At 45.7% G+C, this 19,546-nt stretch overlaps 1 protein-coding gene across 2 annotated transcripts in view; it reads left to right on the top strand.

Annotated features, from left to right (window-relative positions):
• STK32B (serine/threonine kinase 32B) overlaps positions 1 to 19,546 on the top strand; it is a 271,486-nt gene that overhangs the window by 168,965 nt on the left and 82,975 nt on the right. For both annotated transcript variants that reach the window (XM_074991720.1, XM_074991721.1), the window contains exons 5-6: positions 4,666 to 4,703; positions 16,798 to 16,887. In XM_074991720.1, the coding sequence (XP_074847821.1) occupies positions 4,666 to 4,703; positions 16,798 to 16,887 (128 nt within the window). The remainder of the gene's footprint in view (positions 1 to 4,665; positions 4,704 to 16,797; positions 16,888 to 19,546) is intronic.

The raw sequence follows: 19,546 nt of genomic DNA, 5'->3' as shown, positions 1-19,546 counted from the left end.
GGGAGCAAGCGGCAGAACGTGGAAGTGTTAGCCCGACTGGCTGAAGGCTTGGCCGCCCAAGGTCACCCTGCTCGCACTCCGGATCACATCCAGAGCAAGGTGAAGGAGTTGCAGCAGGGGCCTGAGCTCCCTGTAATAGGGGTAAGCGGTGGGGGCAGCCTCAGACTGTCCCAGAAGCCATCCTGGGCCCCCGGGACACCTCCTCCCCCCGCCCAGCCACCCTTGATACCATGGTCGATGAGTCCCAGCAGGCCTTGGAGCCACAGTCTGGTCTGGAAGCCAGCCCCGCAACCCAGGGCCCACCTGAGGAGTCCTGCCTCGGGATGGCGGAGGAGGGTCCAGCAGCGAGGAGGTGGGGCTCCTCACAAACCTCCCCTCTCAGAGCACCAGCCGGGTGTCCGCCCACCGGGGTTCCCCCGACCGCGGCAATGGACGGTCAGGTACGTACCCCACAGGGCACACACCCCTGGGCCACAGGGTAGGGGCACCAGACACGACCAGGAGCCTCACACACCCCCAGTGGACCCCAACCCACAACTGCCAAGCCACAGCATGGTCCCAGGACAGTGGCATGGCTATCAGCACCTGTCAGCACCCGCACCCAGGGACAGCACTGTGCCCTAACCCCAAGGGCGGGGGGACCATGCAATAGGGACACCCAACAGGGACATCACACCCACCGACGGGGATGGAGACCCAGAACCCAAGGAGGGGCAGTGAGGAACGGGCCACAGGCCAGGGCACAGTACTAACAGCCTTCCCCTCCCTCTCTCCCTCTCTACAGCTGCACCGTCCGAGGCCCCAGGCAGCCAGGCACCCTCCATGGTCCCCAAGACCCTGCCGGAGGTCAGCCACCAACAGTGCCCAGGGACACCCCCAAAGCCAGTGGGATGGGCATGCCACCGCTGGACCCAGGGGGTGGCCCCCATGGACCCCCAGCTCCTGGCGGCTCTCTGGCGGCAGGCGGAGGTGGCCGAGGAGAGACTGAGGTTCGACAGTGGGGAGTGCACCTGGCACTGGGCGGCATAGCAGGAATTCAGGGGGGTATTCTGGGACATAGTCGGGTTGATTGGGGAAGCTGTCACCCGGCTCCTGCCCCCGGCTACCCCCATGCCGCCCTTCCCGCCACTCCACCTGATGCCCCCCGCCACCCCACCTGCCACGACCCCTGCCACACTGCCTGCCTGGCTGTCTGCCGCCCCACCTGCCATGCCGCCTGCCTCGCCACCTGGAGCCCCACCTGCTGTGCCGCCTGCCAGCCCTCCAGGACTGGAGCCCACTGGGGCTGAAGACTGACCAGTGGAGGCATCCCAGCCATTCCTGCCAGTCCTCCCAGCCCCAGCCAGCTGCGCTGGGGACCGCGGATGGGGGGGGGCGGGTCGCACCCCGTACCTGCTGGGGTCACGCCCCTCTACACCCACCCCAGACTGATGGGCCGACAGCCAAGCCATCTGCTGGGCCCCCATTTGTATATAGTTGTGGCCCTTGTATATAGTTGTTCCCCTTGTATATAGTTGTCCTCCTTTGTATAGTGGTTGAAGTCTTGGTTGTGCACATACCACAGTTACGAGTTTTCAATAATTCACAGTTTTATTTTCCAAAGAACCTGAGACGTGTGCTTGTTGGGGGGTGGTGTGTGGGCGGAGGAGGCAGTGTGTGGGCAGTGCAGGTGGCGTGGGGGGGGCCCTCCGGGGAAGGCCAGGGAGGTGCTCAGGGGTCTCCCTGATCAAAATGGGCCTGCAGGGCCTCATGGACCCATACCCCCTTGTGATGGGCCTGGGAACTGGGTGTGGCGGACGGCTGGGGGAAGCCCATGCTGGCGTCGACGGCCCACCCCTGGACAAAGGCCTCCCCCTTGCTCTCGACAATGTTGTGGAGCATGCAGCACGCACCCACAACCTGGGGGATGTTCTGAAGGCCAACGTCCAGGCGGGCAAGGAGGCACTGCCAGCCTCCCTTCAGGTGGCCGAAGGTCCTCTCCACTACCTGGCAGGCGTGGTTCAGGCAGGTGTTGAACCTCTCCTGGCTGGCGTTGAGGTGGCTGGTGTACAGGCGCATGAGCCAGGGCTGGAGGGGTAGGCTGCATCCACCACGAGGCAGAGGGGCACGGTGGTGTCCCCCAGAGGATGTAGGTCCCTGCCTCCAATTGGTGGCACAGGCCTGAGTTCCGGAAGATGCGAGCGTCGTGTGTGCAGCCAGCCCCCGTAGACATCCTGGAAGCAGCCCCGGCTGTCCACCATGGCCTGCAGGACCACAGAGTGGTAGCCCCTGCAGTTGATGTATCTTCCCCCACTGTGGTCCAGGGTGCGGATGGGGATGTGGGTCCTATCCAGGGCCCCAAAGCAGTTCAGGAGCCCCATGGCGGCAAATCCAGCGCAGCCCCACAGGAGAACACTGAGCCCTGCAGCTGCCAGACTGCACTCCTAGGCCTCCTGCCACCAGATAATGGGGCTCCTCAGCCACTCCACCTCTTCCCCTGAGCATCCCTCCATCCCCACGCCTCACCTTACCTCCCTGAGCTTGAGGGCTGCCAATGAGCTATTGGCTGAACTCCAGAAGCTCTGGGAGGGTGGGGGAGGAGTTGCTGAGCAGGGGGCCGGCTTTTCCCCATGTGCACTCCAGTCTGGGAGTATCCAGAGGAATGCCGGACTACAGAAGTCTGGACTATAGAGATCCACCCTGTACTTGTTATAAATGCATTTCTTTCCAACTAGTATGCAAGTGTCACATTTCCTTAGCTAGTGATTGATAAGTTTACCTTCCTGGATAAGACATAACCAGGGTAACCTCCCGCAAGTCTGTAGCCACATGCTGCCTTGCCTCAGAATAGATAAAATAAGTGGAGCAGGTTTTATGGTAGCTCCCTTATGTGGGGGAAGGCCCCTGTCTAGTATATGTGGATCCGTGGGCAGCAAGCATAAGCCATGCTCTGAATTAGTCTCAGGTAGATTAGTTTAAATATAATATTATAATTTGACTGTTTCATAACATATCTCCATTCACCAAGTAGATCATAGCTATTGTGAGGCTATATACAGTGTGAACAGGCTAGATCCAATTTCTTTTAATGATATTTTGTGTTTATAAAATAATAAGTGTTTAATGCTCATACACCATTTCGAATATTTATCTTATGCGTAAACTTCACCAAACCTGAAACCGAAGGACTGAGTTTATAATAATTAATCTCGAGAGCCTTTTTGCATAGTCATGAAAAACTAGCAAAGATTATGAAGCAGAATTCCCATTTGGTTAATTTTACAGAGCGCCAATCCAATCTTACTCCCACTGAAACAATGCTGGGTTTTGCCATTTATTTCAATAGGAGCTGGATCAAGCCCTTGAGCTGTATTTCCTGAAATGAGAAATCCCATTAAGATTTTTTTAATTCCATCACTAATGCTACTAAACCTACTTCATTATGAAACAGGAGGCTGCAGCCTGCAAAGACCTAAGCTGAAGTATCTTTACTCACTTCAAAAGTGCCAGATTGGGCTTAAAGTGTGAAAATATAGGAGACTTTGAAAATATTTGGGTAGACGTTGTAACAGCATATGCTGTGAAAATAATTTTAATTAATCTACTACCCATTTCATGTTTCTTGTGAACATGTTGAATTTTGGGTATCTATCTAAAGTCATGTCTTGAGAATTAATATGTATTATTCTGATTAACAAAATGTAAGGGTGAATAGTAAACTGGAAAAAGTAAAACCAAACAGGATATGTGGCAGCAGAGACAAAATTTAAGTGAATTACCCAAATGGACAGGTCTTCAGTCTGTGTACATCGTTGTAACTTCACTGAAGTCACCAGAACTTTGGCAATTTACAATTTTAATTGAGGATCCACCCCAGGAGGCTTAAGTTTATCTAGAAGTCACAAAGTGGTAAATTTATTCTGTCTCTGTGCTATTTTGGGGAGTTAATTGTGATGTTGATGGGTATATCCAGTGGCATCCTGTGACAATTTTAGCAAGACACACAACACCTCCCCTGTGCACCATAGATGGTCCAAAATGACTTCTTCTGAGATTAGCAGAGACTTCAGTTCAAGGCAACTTGACTTCAAGATGGCATGATGGGGAGTGCCACCCAGGATAAGCACAGTCCTTGTCCTCCCCCACCCCCTACATGACCATGCTCCCTTTAATAATGCCCAAATCCCCCCAGTCCTTCTGCTCTGTGGAGTACGTAGCCTTATGGGGAATGTTGCAGGGGTGGTTAGCATGCTGTGAGACAGTATGGGGCGGAAATGAGAGATTAGGAGAGAGTGGGAAACGGAGGTTCATCCCTACCCCAATTACTGCCCCACCCCATCATCCTTGTTCAGACCTGTCAAATGGGCACTTCCCACTGCTAATCACACCCTCTCCCTGCCACCTGTTACAATGAATAATTGATTGTTAACTTACTTATTTTGGTGCAAGCCATGTGAAAATGATGCCATGTCAAATGGAAACTAACAGAATCTGCACAGCATGCACTTCCTTCGGGTCACTAAAAGGACATCAATAGAGTTATCTGCCTTGGGGTAATGTGTGTGTTCCTTTGGAAGTAGGCTGGTTTTACTGACCCAGCTCTCCTGCACAGAAGAGAAACACTTCTGAATTTGCACATGTTCTCTCTGTACTGTATATAATGCAATTCCATTTCTTATTTTACAGAGATATCAAACCTGACAACATACTGCTGGATGAACATGGTGAGTTCCTACGATTATTTTATCCATGATATTTCAATTTCAGGGCCCCATTGGCTCTGTGGTTAGTGCTGTGTGAGCTCCTCTGAGAGGCTGGTTTAATGTGCAAGGTCTGGTCTCTTTGCAGTGACCTGTCTGTCAGGTTTATCAGCTGTCTTGATAGGCTCCAGACAGAGTCCCCTCTAGCCACATGAGAGACTCCACCCAAGCAATTAACGTTCAGGTATTCACTGAGGGCAGAGGCTTGGTGTGTGGGAGGAAGTGGAGTGCCCAGTTGGTACCCACCACAGGTGTCGCCCAGGAAGAAGTGACGTGTCCATATGGCTAGTAGGCACAGGGCATCTAGAGAAGCTCCATGTGCTTCCCCTGAGCACCAACTCTGCAGCTCCCATTGACCGAAAACCACAGCCAATGGGCTGCAGGGATGGAGCTGGAAGGAGGGCACAAAGCCCCAGGCACCAGCTCCCAATGGCTCAGAATTACAAAATGGTGGTAGCCAGTGCTCGGGAACAGTGCATGGAGCTTCTCTAGCCACCTCTGCACTTAGAAGCCACAGAGACATGCCACCATTTCCTGGGAGGCGACCAAGGTTGTGCTGCCCAGAGCCCATACGCTGAACAAGCTCCCAAACCCCATCCTGCCAGGGGCCAAACTATCAACGGCCCAGTCAGCAGTGCTGACCAGAACCTTCAGGATCCCTTTTTGGTCAAAAACGAGATGCCTGACAACCCAATTGAAAACATGATCTGGACACAGACTAAATATACAGAAAATATTTAAAATGTCATGATTTGTAAACCAGCCAATTATTTTTGAAAGTGGGAGCTGGCAGTACTGATATATTAAGGTTCTGGTTAATGAATGTGGCTGTTAGGCAGGTGCCAGCTGTTGCTGAAGATTTTGCTGATTACATTACATGTTCATATGGAAAAAATGAAGAATCCAGACTGATTCTGCAGTCCATATTCCATTTTTTGAGGTATAAACTTAAAGCGTCTTAAAGTTATGTATTGTGCCAGGGACATTCATATTTTTATTTTTGTCATATTGATTACAATAGCTGGCAACTTTTTTTTTGGTAAAATAATTCAACATTTAAAATTTTTACTCACATTTCTTTCTTGTCTGAGTTTCTTTATTGATATGGCTGAATGGACCAATTTCACAGAGCTAAAAACAATTACAAGCCACGTCAGCCAGGATGAAGAATTTCATCAGAAGAATGTGAATGATAAATGGAACTGTTTAAGAACACTTCTTGGGATGCCTGGAAGCCACAGTTGAGGAAGAAAGCACATTGGTTTACAAACTGACCTGTTTTAGAGGGGAAGTGAAGGCTGCTGTACAAATAAATATGCCAAATGGCAATAAAGAGGAGATGATAATAATGAATATAAATAACGCATCTAGGGATTGTGGAAAATTGGTCAGGAAAGTAAAGGGATACAAGGAGAAGTCTATGGATAGCAGTGCTAAGGACATTAAGGAGTCTTTAAAATATATTAGGAATAGAAAATAGCCTGACAAATGTATTGGTCAATTACGAGGTAGTAATGGTATAATTATCAATAATAATGCAGAAAAAGCAGACATGTTCGTAAATACTTTTGTATTTGGTGGGGGGTGGAGGGAAAAGATAACACAGTCTCATATGATGAAAACACTCTTTCCATTCCACTAGTATTCCTGGAGGATGTTAAACAGCAGCCAACGAAATTAGATATTTTTAAATCTTGTAAGCAGATAACATGCTTACAAGAGAGTTAAAAGAGTTGTCTGAGGCACTCACTGCATCTTTAATGGTGATTTTCAGTAAGTATTGAAACTCGGGAGATGTTCTAGAAAACTTAAAGAAAGTTAATGTGCCAATATTTAAAAAGAATACGCAGAAATACTCAGATAATTATTGTCCTTCCAAACTTTGATGAGGGTGTTCAGATGGGATTAGAGTGTCTTGGAAAGACCTAAATAAATTGCTAGGAAACACCTGATGGGAGACTAGGGATTGACAAACGCTCACCGATGATGAAGCCCACCTAGGCTGGGGCATGCTGAACTTGTGGAGCTCCAGGAAGTGAGAACAGAAGGGGGCTGTAGTGTGAAAGTCTGCAGTCATTCTCTCGCCTCATGAGAGAAAGGGGAAAGCTGGGGTGGGGGTGGAAGGGAGAGGAGCAGAAGAACTGTGAAGGGATTTACTCAGAAGCGTGGTAGAAAAGAAAGCTGGCTGAGCAGGAGGAGGACCAGGGAAATGGTAGAGACCTTGGCTGTGGTTATAGGGTCCCTGGGGTGGAGTCTGAAGTAGTGGATGGACTTAGGGTCCTTTATCTGCCACAAGGAAATTGGCATAGTCTTGAACAGCAAAATTACCTGGAATGGTGCCAGGGCAGCTGGTTTGGTGAGACTTTATTACCTCCGGAAGAGGGCCAAACCACAAACGGAGACTCCCAGAAAGCACCAGCGCCCGCAACACAAGTGACAAATGTAGGGTAGCATCAGACTGGGTGGAACTAATCCCCATACTCAGCCACTTGGGGGCACCTTGATAATATACACTGAGCAGGTCAAGAGTGACTTCAGGGCTCTGAGGGCACAGGTGAGGGAGTTTGGGGCACAGGTAGTATTCTCCTCAATTCTGCCTGTCGGGGTAGGGGCCCAGGCAGAGACAGGTGCATCCTAGAGGAGAATGCCTGGTTTCAAAGATGGTGTCGCCAGGAAAGCTTTGGCTTCCTCGACCACGGGATGCTATTCCAGGAAGGACTGCTAGTCAGAGATGGCGTTCACCTTTCGAGGAGGGGAAAGACCGTATTTGGACACAGACTGGCTAACCTAGTGAGGAGGGCTTTAAACTAGGTTCAACGGGGGCAGGGGAGCCAAGCCCACAGGTAAGTGGAGAACATAAAAACCTGGGGAGGTGGGTCAGAAATGGGAGGGAGCATGGGCGACAATGCCAGAGTAAAAAGAGGGTCAGGGCAAAACAGAGGCAAGATCAAATCAATATCTTAGATGCCTATATACAAATGCAAAAAGTATGGGTAATAAGCAAGAAGAACTAGAAGTGCTAATAAATAAATACAACTATGACATTGTTGGCATCACTGAAACTTGGTGGGATAATACATATGATTTTTATGTTGCTATTGAAGGGTACAGCCTGCTTAGGAAGGATAGACAGGGAAGAAAGCGGGGAGGTATTGCCTTATATATTAAAAATGTACACACTTGGACTGAGGTGGAGATGGATGTAGGAGATGAACATGTTGAGAGTCTCTGGGTTAGACTAGAAGAGTTAAAAAACAAGGGTTATGTCCTGCTAGGAGTCTACTACAGGCTGGTGGAAGAGGTAGATGAGGCTTTTTTTAAACAACTAACAAAGTCATGCAGGGCCCTGGATTTGGTGGTGATGGGGGACTTCAACTATCCAGATATATGTTGGGAAACTAATACAGCAGGGTACAGACTATCCAGTATGTTCTTGGAGTGCATTGGAGACAATTTTTTTATTCCAAAAGGTTGAAAAAGCTACCGGGGGAAGCTGTTCTAGATTTGATTTTAACAAATAGGGAGGAATTAGTAGAGAACTTGAAAGTGGAAGGCAGCTTGGGTGAAAGTGATCATGAAATTATAGAGTTCACAATTCTAAGGAAGGGTAGAAGGGAAAACAGAAAAATAGAGATAATGGATTTCGGGAGGGCAGATTTTGGTAAACTCAGAGAGCTGGTAGGTAAGGTCCCATGGGAAGCAAAACTGAGGGGAAAAACAGCTGAGGAGAGTTGGCAGTTTTTCAAAGGGAGATTATTAAGGGCCCAAAAGCAAGCTATCCCGCTGCATAGGAAAGATAGAAAATATGGCAAAAGTCCACCTTGGCTTAACCAGGAGATCTTGCATGATCTCAAAATAAAAAAGGAATTGTATAAAAAATGGAAACAAGGACAAATTACAACAGATGAATATAGGCAAACAACACAAGAGTGCAGGAGCAAGATTAGAAAGGCTGAGGCACAAAATGAGCCCAAACTAGCTACAGGCATAAAGGGAAACGAAGGCTTTTTATAAATACATTAGAAACAAGAGGAAGACCAGGGACAGGGTAGGGCCCTTGCTCAGTAAGGAGGGAGAAACAGTAACAGGGAGCTTGGAAATGGCAGAGATGCTTAATGACTTCTTTGTTCGGTCTTCACTGAGAAGTCTGACGAAGGAATGCCTTAACATAGTGAATGCTACTGGGAGAGGGGTAGGGTTAGAAGTTGAAATAAAAAAAGAACAAGTTAAAAATCACTTAGAAAAATTAGAGGTCTGCAAGTCACCAGGGCCTGATGAAATGCATCCTAGAATACTCAAGGAGCTGATAGAGGAGGTATCTGAACCTTTATCTGTCATCTTTAGAAAATCATGGGAGACATGAGAGATTCCAGAAGACCAGAAAAGGGCAAATATAGTGCTCATCTATAAAAGGGGCAATAAGAATAACCCAGGAAACTACAGGCCAGTCAGCTTAACTTCTGTGCCAGGAAAGATAATGGAGCAGGTAATCAAAGAAATCATCTGCAAGCTCTTGGAAGGTGGTAAAGTGACAGGGAACAGCCAGCATGGATTTGTAAAGAACAAATCATGTCAAACCAATCTGATAGCTTTCTTTGATAGGATAACGAGCCTTGTGGATAGGGATATACCTGGACTTTAGTAAAACATTTGATACAGCCTTGCATGACATTCTTATCAAAAAACTAGGCAAATACAGTTTAGATGAGTCTACTATAAGGTGGGTGCATAACTGGCTGGATAACCATACTCAGAGACTAGTTTTTTATGGTTCTCAATCTTACTGAAAAAGTATAACAAGTGGGGTTCTGCAGGGGTCTGTTTTAGGACCAGTTCTGTTCAGTATCTTCATCAACGATTTAGATATTGACATAGAAAGTATGCTTATTATGTTTGCAAATGATACCAGGCTAGGAGGGGTTGCAACTGCTTTGGAGGGTAGGGTCATAATTCAAAATGATCTGGATAAATTGGAGAAATGGTCTGAGGTAAACAGGATGAAGTTTAATAAGGACAAATGCAAAGTGCTCCACTTGGGAAGGAACAATCAGTTTCACACATACAGAATGGGGAGAGACTGTCTAGGAATGACCACAGGAGAAAGGGATCTAGGGGTTATAGTGGACCACAAGCTAAATATGAGTCAACAGTGTGATGCTGTTGCAAAAAAAGGAAACATGATTCTGGGATGCATTAACAGGTGTGTTGTGAATGAGACACAAGAAGTCATTTTTCCACTCTACTCTGCACTGGTTAGGGCTCAGCTGGAGTAGTGTGTCCAGTTCTGGGCACCGCAGTTCAAGAAGTATGTGGAGAAATTAGAGAAGGTCCAGAAAAGAGCAACAAGAATGATTAAAGATCTAGAGAATGTGACCTATAAAGAAAGGCTGAAAGAATTGGGCTTGTTTAGTTTGGAAAAGAGAAGATTGAGGGGCAACATGATAGCGGTTTTCAGGTATCTAAAAGGGTGTCATAAGGAGGAGGGAGAAATCTTGTTCTTCTTGGCCTCTGAGGATAGAACAAGAGGCAATGGACTTAAACTGCAGCAAGGGAAGTTTAGGTTGGACATTAGGAAAAAGTTCCTAACTGTCAGGGTGGTCAAACAGTGGACTAAATTGCCAAGGGAGGCTGTGGAATCTCCATCGCTGGAGATATTTAAGAACAGGTTAGACAGATGTCTGTCAGGGATGGTTTAGACAGTACTTGGTCCTGCCATTAGGGCAGGGGGCTGGACTCGATGGCCTCTCAAGGTCGCTTCCAGTCCTAGTATTCTATGATTCTATGATACTTGAAAATAAGGCAGCAGACAGTAATCATAACTTTGTATCGGTCTTAGATCTTATAACACCCCAGTAGTGACATCAAACTGGGAAAAAATAATGGAGCAGCTGAGGCAGGACTCAGTAAAGGATGGTGATGTAATGCCAAATCAACATGGTTTTAAGAAGAACAGCTCTTGTCGGACTAATTTTATATTTTTTTAATGAATATACAAGTATGCGTGATAAAACTAGTGTTTATGCAATATCCTTAGATTTTGGAAGCCATTTGACTTAAAACTGCATAACGTTTTAATTAAAAACCATAATGTCATAAAATTAATATGGTATACCTTAAATGGATTAAATGATAGCTTACTGAGAGGTCTCAAAATGTGACACTAAATAGGGACTCTTCATCACCAAGCAGGTGTGTTTCTAGTGCTGCAGGGATAGTTTCTCGGCCCTGTGCTATTTCATATTTTTATCAATGACATGGAAAAACACATAAATAGATCACTGATAAAATCCGCATATGGCCTACAAATGGGAAAAGAGGTAAACTATGAAGGGATCAGGTCACAGATAAGGAGTGATCTGGATCACTTGGTAAGCTGGGCTCATTCTTAACATGGCTAAATGTAAATCTGTACATCTAGGAATAAAGACTGTAGCTATACTTAAAGTAAGGGAGGAAGCAAAGAACTCAGGGAATAAATTTGGGGCGTGTGGTGAATAATCACCTGAACTTCAGCCTCATTGCTACACTGTGGCCAAAACACCTTAAGCAATATTGTGATGCATAGACAGTGGAATCTTGAGTATGAGCAGAGAAGTTCTGTTACCTTTGTCTCTGGTGATGGTGTGACCACTGCTGTAATATAATCTCCAGTTCTGAAGTCCATAATCCAAGATGAAGGCTGACAAATTGGAGAGGGCTCAGAGAAGAGCCACAAGAATGGTTAAAGGATTAGAAAACATACCTTCTAGTGAGATACTTAAAGAACTCAGTCTATTTAGTTTCATAAAGAGACAATTAAGGAGTGACTTGATTAGTCTATAAGCACCTATATGGGGGACAAATATTTATTAATGGTCTCTTCATTCTAGAAAAGAAAGGTATAGCACAATCCCCAATGGCTGGAAGTCAAGCTAGACAAATTCAGGCTGCTAAAAAGACATACATTGTTAACAGTAATTAGCCACTGAAACAACTTATCAATGGTTGTGGTGGATTCCCCACCATTGCAAAGTTTTAACTCAAGATTGGATGTCTTTCAAACATCTGTTAATTATTTGGGGACATTCTGTGACTTATGTGAGACGGGAGGTTATACTATATTGTAACAGTGGTACCTTCTGGCCTTGGAATTAATGAAATCTCCATATTTCTGGGATAGTCCATGACTTCCCCTCGCTAGTAGTCACTTAGGCCATCATAATGATCCTGTCCCCTTTTTTATTATTTTTGTCCTGAAGCTGGGAATAGTTGACAAGGGATGAATGACTTGACATTTACCCATTCTGTTCATTTCCCCTGGGACAACTGGCATTGGCCACTTTTGGAGGAGAGTATATTGGACTAGCTGGACCTTTGGTCTGACCCAGTGTGGTCATTCTTTTGGTCCACATCTTTATCACTTCATGATCTCCTGCATTCACATAGATCAAAATATCCTTTCTTTGCTCCTAACTCTCAGATCTACTTCTGTACCTTGGATATGTCTTCCAGTGAGCAATTTTGTACCTCTCACTGTCTGGGTACAAGCAATATGGTTATATTGTTAAATTGTGCATAAGGTCTGTAATTGGTTCATGGAGAGTATGTTTGGCAATATATTACACTGAACATTCCCTTATCTTTTGTTCAAGACGTCATCTAGAAGGCATTTATAGACCCAAGTTATGAAGCTAGACCGAAAGAGGGTCACCCCATCCTTAACTTTTAGAACCAATATGAAAACTAAAAAAAAAAAAAAAACTTCAACAATTTCCTTCATTGCTTTTTTTATGTGTGACTGCTGCAGCAAAGATACATAGTGTATCAGACTGGAGCAGACTGCTTGATTAATGAAGGAGACTAACAAGAATTTTTCATCTCTTGAACTCTTCAGATCCAGACAGCATATCTTTGTGGAAAACACACTTTGCTTAGATAAAAGTTATTAGGCTCAATATGAAAGTAACTGGATGACCTCCTGACATATAATTTCCTATACTTTAAGGCCATCCAGTGAATCATCTTTGGAATTATGTCTTAGTAATAGTATATCTTCAGGCCCACTGATGGGGGAGGGCCGCAAGAGTAGCAACTGAAATGGCACAGAATGTGGTATGCTGCTCCATGGGCATCTGAGAGGGAGCATGGGGCAGGGGTGGGCCAGGACTGCCTCCCCAAGCTCTGACCCTTCCACTCTTGGCCTCTCCCCTTCTGGGGCGGAAAGACAGGACCCCTTCCCACCTTGCTTCTGGGCCTAGGGTGCCTCTTGGTGCTGCTGTGTACCTTAGAACAACATTTTCCCATCCCCCTTTCCTTCTGTTGATGCCTGGATTCAGCAGTGCTGCCCCGAACACCTTAGAAATTTACTGCTCCCCAAACACCCTGAAGCTTTTTGGTATAATCTGCTCTCTTAAACAGGTTACTTTGGAATCTCCACCAACTCAGTAAGGCTCTGTGCTATTATCCTCTTTCTGATAGCAGATCTCTTGGCTGTTTCCCCTAACAGGCAAGATGACATTTCTGCACCTCCAAGGGTTAATGCGAAGCTTAACCCCGTAGGGCCATATCATGCCATTGATGCATCACCTTGAGAAGACCTGCAACATCCCCATGGGAAATAGCTGAGGAACCCAGAGAGAGAGAGAGAGAGTATGTGTGTGCTGCTGCATCCTTTGGGATGATGCAGACCTCTCTCCTCAGCAGCAGCTGTGCAAGTCAGTGAAGAAGAATGCAGAACCATGGCCTCAGCTGCTTCCTACTCCCTCTGAGCAAGTAGCACCTCTTAAAAGGCAAAAAAGGACAGGAGTTCAGGGACTCAGACTAACCCAAGTGCTTATGCCAGGCTTCCACACAAGAGTCAGGCAACACTAGTTCTTGCTGTTTGTAAGCACTTGAGATCCCCTGCTGAGTGGCACTATCTGTGTGGACAGTGTTACAGCTTTTGTATCAGTGACGAGATGTTAAAGAAATAGGAAAAACACATCTTCCTGGTTTTTCTCCTTAATTTACGAAAAGACCTGTCTGCTACATGATATCCACAAATGCATAGAAACCTGGGACAGCATGTGGGCGGTGTTTTAGCTTTGTGAAAATGAAAAAATAAATATAATAAAAGGAAGAGGGAAAACCATGAAGACTGAGAGTAACAATTTTAATTGTAAATCAAATACTTGCCTCAGCGCAGGTGGGTATTATTTGATAGATATTCAGTGACAGGTTTTCAAGCTGGTAATCTAACAGGAACAGTCACTGGTGGTGCTGTCGTTTGAGTTACAGAGCTTTATAATTTATCTGACAAAGAAATAATGAGGATATTATTCTTGCAGCAATCCTTGCCATTTTTCATTCTATTGTGCATTTTCAAGTGTTTGTATCTATTGCCATTAAGCACACAAAATGGACAAGATGGTTGTATGAATCAGAATTATTTTTTTAGTGCAGCACACCCATAGTCTTTAACTGGCAGAAAGAAGCTGCACAAGTGTGGTGCTAGGTACCAGAACTCAGAGCAGATCATTCAATACACACCTTTCAACTTCTGGCACAAAGGCAGACTTCCCACAAGTGACAGCTTCCTTCACTGTACAGCTCCAATTCAGCCCCAGATCATAGTCCATCCTGTGCAAAGAAAGAGAAAAGGGTTCTATTGAAAAAACAGCCTGTGATCCTGTAATTAAAGATGGTAACAAATCCATACACAAGTAGGTCAAATTAAAGGCACACAGAGACCCTTAATTCTGGCATTTTCCTAACTTTTCAATGCTTGTTTTTGCATCCTCAGCTTTTATTTTTATGTAATCTTATATCACCTCTTTGGGACAGGGACCATTGGTTTTCTGTTGGTACAATACCTAGCACAATGGGACCCTGATCCATAATGTGGGATGCAAGGCACTACAGGAATGCAAATCAATAATATTTTTAGCTGTTTTTATACCATGCTCATCATTCAATGCATCTGAACACCTGACCTCCCATGCTTGTTGGGCTCTCCTGTTCTTCCATAATGGAGAAAAAAATGCTAAATAGCAGTGGAAAACTGCACAGGTTGAGATTATGCAAGTGACTTGGGTATTTCAATGCTTAATTCTAATTAATTTAAATGAAGTTTTGAAAATGTCAACTGTAATTTCCAACTTTGATAGTGGATAAAGTATCATGCTTTGAAATAGTCACTGGACCCTCAGGCTAGATCATCACAGGCTCTTTGCTGAACACACGAGAATGCCTCAGCATCTCACACATCTGGTGCTGCTCTGTGTCTGGATACTGATGTGGTTTCTGTTGCTTATGAACTTTAATTGTGTGCTGAAAAAGAAGATTAATACAAAGCTTAAAACTGAGTCCTAACATAATTCATTTGTGTTTTATTCTATTCAATTAAGTAGATATTACTAGATTTCTAATGTTGCTATACAGTAATGAAGGTGGCAGTAATTCAGGTAACAGGCTATTGTACAGTGACGTGAATTATTTTCAACACTTTTCTAAAATTTAGATCCAAATGGATAGCTGTGAAGGGTTAATTGGGGTAGGTCTCTTTACACCTCCATTGTTCTTGTGGCACAGAGAGGTGCAATCCTAAACTGAGTAATGCTTATGCCACTTTTGCTTCAAAAAGTTAATGGAACATAAGAAAAAGTAGTCAGGGACAGCTTGTGCACTTGTCTTCACATACATGTCTACAAAGGCAAGGCTGTGTCAGTGCAACTGCAGTGCTTTGGTGAAGATGCTCCTGTGCTGATGGGAGAGCTCCTCCTATTGGCAAAATGATTTCACCTCCATGAGAGATGGGAGCTATGTTAGTGGGAATTCTTCTGTCAGCATAGTGCTGTCTACCTGTGGGGTTAGGTCAGTATAACTTATGTTGCTTGGCAGTGGTGCGGCGGGAGGGAAGGGGGATTTTTCACACCCCTGTGTGACATAGTTACACTGATGTATGTCTGTTGTGTAGACTTGGCCTAAGCCTGTGTGACCTATGCAACCACATAGAGCTCCCAGGAGTGTACGACCCCATGTTATGTGCATCAGTCCAGCCTTGTGGTGTTATTTTCATTCACTGTCCCATGATTTTAGCATCAGAAGTCCACCATAGAGCTAATATTCCCTGTGTCACCCCAGCACTCCCACCTCCCCTGTTCCCACAGCTACACGTTGGCTGTGCCTTCTGACTTGTTCTTCCATTTTGTCTGCCCCAGCCACTGCTGCATGACTCCAATAGTCCAGAGACATGTTCATAAAGTCTGCTGGGCACACAAAGTAGGAACCAAGACAACAGCCAGATGAATGTGAGTGAGTCAGACATAGACTGTATCAGTCAGTCCTACTGAAAAACTTAGTGGTAGCAGGCTTGGGCCATCCACCTCAACTTGTTATGTTCAAATCAGAACAGTGAGTTGACGGTATAACAACACCTGCCTACCTTCGCTACATACATTTGTCCTACACACTGCAGTCAAATAACTGGTTGTTTGGTGCCTGTCTGCTGGCCTCACACACACTCCTGCCAGTCTTAAGTCTTATTTTATTGTTACTGAATCAGAAACAAATAGAATTTTCTTGTGTAGCTACTTTCTTCCTCTCTGCCTGGGAAAACTGAGAAAAAAGTCAAGAGGAAGGGGATATGAGACCCTCAGAAGGATCTGAAGGTAAACAGGCATCACAAATACATGAAAGTGTTGGGAAGGAGACTGGTCACAGGCAGGAGAGGGACCCATATATCTCCACGTAGGGTCCCACAAAACCTAGGACTATTCCTGCAGAAGGCTATTGCTCCTGAAAAATTATTGTCGGTACTTTCCATGGTAGAAGCAGGAACAAGGATACCACTAACTAAAGTTCAGCACTGGGAACCCTTCCACAAACAAGAGAGCTGGGCCCTCTGTTACCTAAAGAGTTGCACAAGGGCTGTTGGTATCAGAAGTGGCAGTACATTATTTTCCAGCTACTGGGGCAAACCACTTACCAAACCTCCCTTTTCATTTATTTGCATTAGCATCTAAATATTAATGAAACTTGGAGGACTCATGTGCATGTGCTGTCTTAAGTTCTATTTATGCTTTGTTTCATTTAATTTCAGGGCATGTTCACATCACTGACTTTAACATAGCAACTGTAGTGAAAGGATCAGAAAAGGCTTCCTCCATGGCTGGCACTAAGCCCTATATGGGTAAGTTTTAAAGACCATTGTAAAAATACATACAGCAAATTTCAATGAAGTGTCTCTAAACAAAGATGTTCTGGTGTGCATGTGTGATACCTCTAAGCAACTTGTGCTTTAGTGCAGTTGGAAATGTGTTAAGGATGCAGAAATTGAGGCTAAATATTGTTTTGCAAAACTTACACTCAGCAGTGGTTTGGGTTCAGACCAACATCTCATTTCATCTGAATCCCCCTGCGTTTGAAGACCAGGATAAATTATCATAGTTTTGTTTCTATTTCCCCCATTTGGAAAAGAATGTGTAATATCAGCTTGGATCACTTTAAGCTCATGCTTGTGTGCTTTACTGACCTGGGGCCTTACTGAGTATCTCAGGATTAGGATCCGAATCCAGACTTGCCAGCTGTAAGGAAGTGGCAGCACGCAGGTATATCAGCTCTGGGGAAGGGAAGGCCCTTTTGCCTACGAATGGCAAAAACAATTACCTCAGGTTGGTTAGAGACATTCAAATTCAAGTTAGATCTGCTAGTCAGAGCGGGTGCATGAACAGCTGACCCCAACCTTTTCCCTCCAGTTTGAGGCCCCTCCCCTTCCACACTTCACAGCTGGAGCTCAGAGCACCCACCCCCCACCATAGCCACTGGCCCCTGCACCAGGCTAGTGCTCCCAGCCGCAAAGCACCTCAAACTCCCCTCCAGTGCCAAGAGGGCAACGCGGCACCAGCCTCCCAAGCCCCAGAGAACCAGCAAGGTGAACGATGAGGTCCCAGCCTCCTGAGCCATCGAGCATTAGGAGAGTGCATGACGTGGTCCCAGCTCTGGAGTGTCAGGAGAATGGACAGCGCGGCTGCAGCTTGCCCTTTCCAGAGAGTCGTGAGGGTAGGCAGCCTGGCTACAGGCTGTCCAGCCCGGGAGCACTAGGAGAATAGGAAGTGTGGCACAACTTAGGGCTATCCCACAGTGAGACTAAAGCCACCACTGCACTGAGCAGGAAGTGGCAGGAGTGGGTTGTGGGAGGCAGGATCATGCTTGACTGTTTGGGCGGGTCCAGCCTACCCCAGCCTATGATATCCACTGCCCATGCTGCCAGTTCCTTTAAAAAAACCCTCTTCACTGTATCTTTTGTATTGTGCATTTAGGTTTTTTGCTTAAGAGAATTACTCTTGCATAACCAGAGGCCCACCGTGTAGTTACTGAAAAGTAAACCAAAGCAAAGAATTAAAAACCTCCATTTACTCCAGATCCCAGCCCCCAAAAGGAGAATTTTAAAACCATCGGAGTAACCACATTACAAGAGCTACGTTTAAGCATATAAAATGGTGGGGACCGTTATCTGTGTTTCTGTACAGGTGCATGCTCATGTAAAAATGTACCCGTAAGTAAAACATAACAGATTGAGACCATTTTGACCCACACCATAATAATGTTTTGTTCCCTAGTTCTGAGCATTTGAAAAAAGAAAACTAGAAACTTTTCTAGAAGGGCAGAGTTTTTTCCGAGGTTCATATCTCCAGAACCTGTGCCTCCAGTGACTCCAGGTTTGGGTCACTGGTCCCACACAGCCTCAGAAACAACCCTGACATTATAATCAAAGAGGCAGATAAAGGAGGAGCTACTGTCATCATGAACAGGTCTGACTACCAGAAGGAGGCTTCCAGACAACTCTCCAATACCAAATTTTACAGGCTACTTTCCTCAGATCCCTCCGAGGAATACACTAAGAAACTACACCATCTGCTCAGGACGCTCCCTACACCAGCACAAGAACAGATCTATACCAACACACCTCTAGAGCCCCGTCCGGGGCTATTCTACCTACTACCCAAGATCCACAAACCTGGAAATCCTGGACATCCCATCATCTCGGGTATTGGCACTCTCACTGAAGGACTGTCTGGTTATGTGGACTCTCTCCTCAGACCCTATGCCACCAGCACTCCCAGCTATCTCCGACACACCACTGACTTCCTGAGAAAACTGCAAGACATTGATGACCTACCAGAAAACACTGTCCTAGCCACCATGGATGTAGAGGCTCTCTATATCAACATCCCACACAAAGATGGAATAAATGCTGTCCGGAACAGTATCCCTGGTGATGCTACAGCACATTTGATGGCTGAGCTCTGTAACTTTATCCTCACACACAACTATTTCAGATTTGGCGATGATATATACCTTCAAATCAGTGGCACAGCTGTGGGTACCCGCATGGCCCCTCAATATGCCAATATTTTCATGGCTGACCTGGAACAGCACTTCCTTAGCTCTCGTCCACTAACACCCCGTCTCTACTTATGCTACATTGATGACATCTTCATCATCTGGACCCATGGGAAGGAGACTCTGGAGGAATTCCACCGTGACTTCAACAACTTTCACCCCAACATCAACCTCAGGCTGGAACAGTCCACACAGGAGATCCACTTCCTGGACACCACAGTGCTAATACATGATGGCCACATCAATACCACCCTGTACCGTAAACCCACTGACCGCTACGCCTACCTTCATGCCTCCAGCTTCCATCCCAGACACACCACACGATCCATTGTCTACAGCCAAGCACTAAGATATAACCGCATTTGCTCCAACCTCTCCAACAGAGACAAACACCTACAGGATCTCTACCAAGCGTTCTTGAAACTGCAATACCCACCTGAGGAAGT

This window comes from Carettochelys insculpta, chromosome 4 (genome assembly GCF_033958435.1).
Source record: "Carettochelys insculpta isolate YL-2023 chromosome 4, ASM3395843v1, whole genome shotgun sequence".
Classification (NCBI taxonomy): domain Eukaryota; kingdom Metazoa; phylum Chordata; order Testudines; family Carettochelyidae; genus Carettochelys; species Carettochelys insculpta.
Note: the sequence above shows the minus strand (reverse complement) of the source record. Positions and strands in the feature narration are given on the sequence as shown.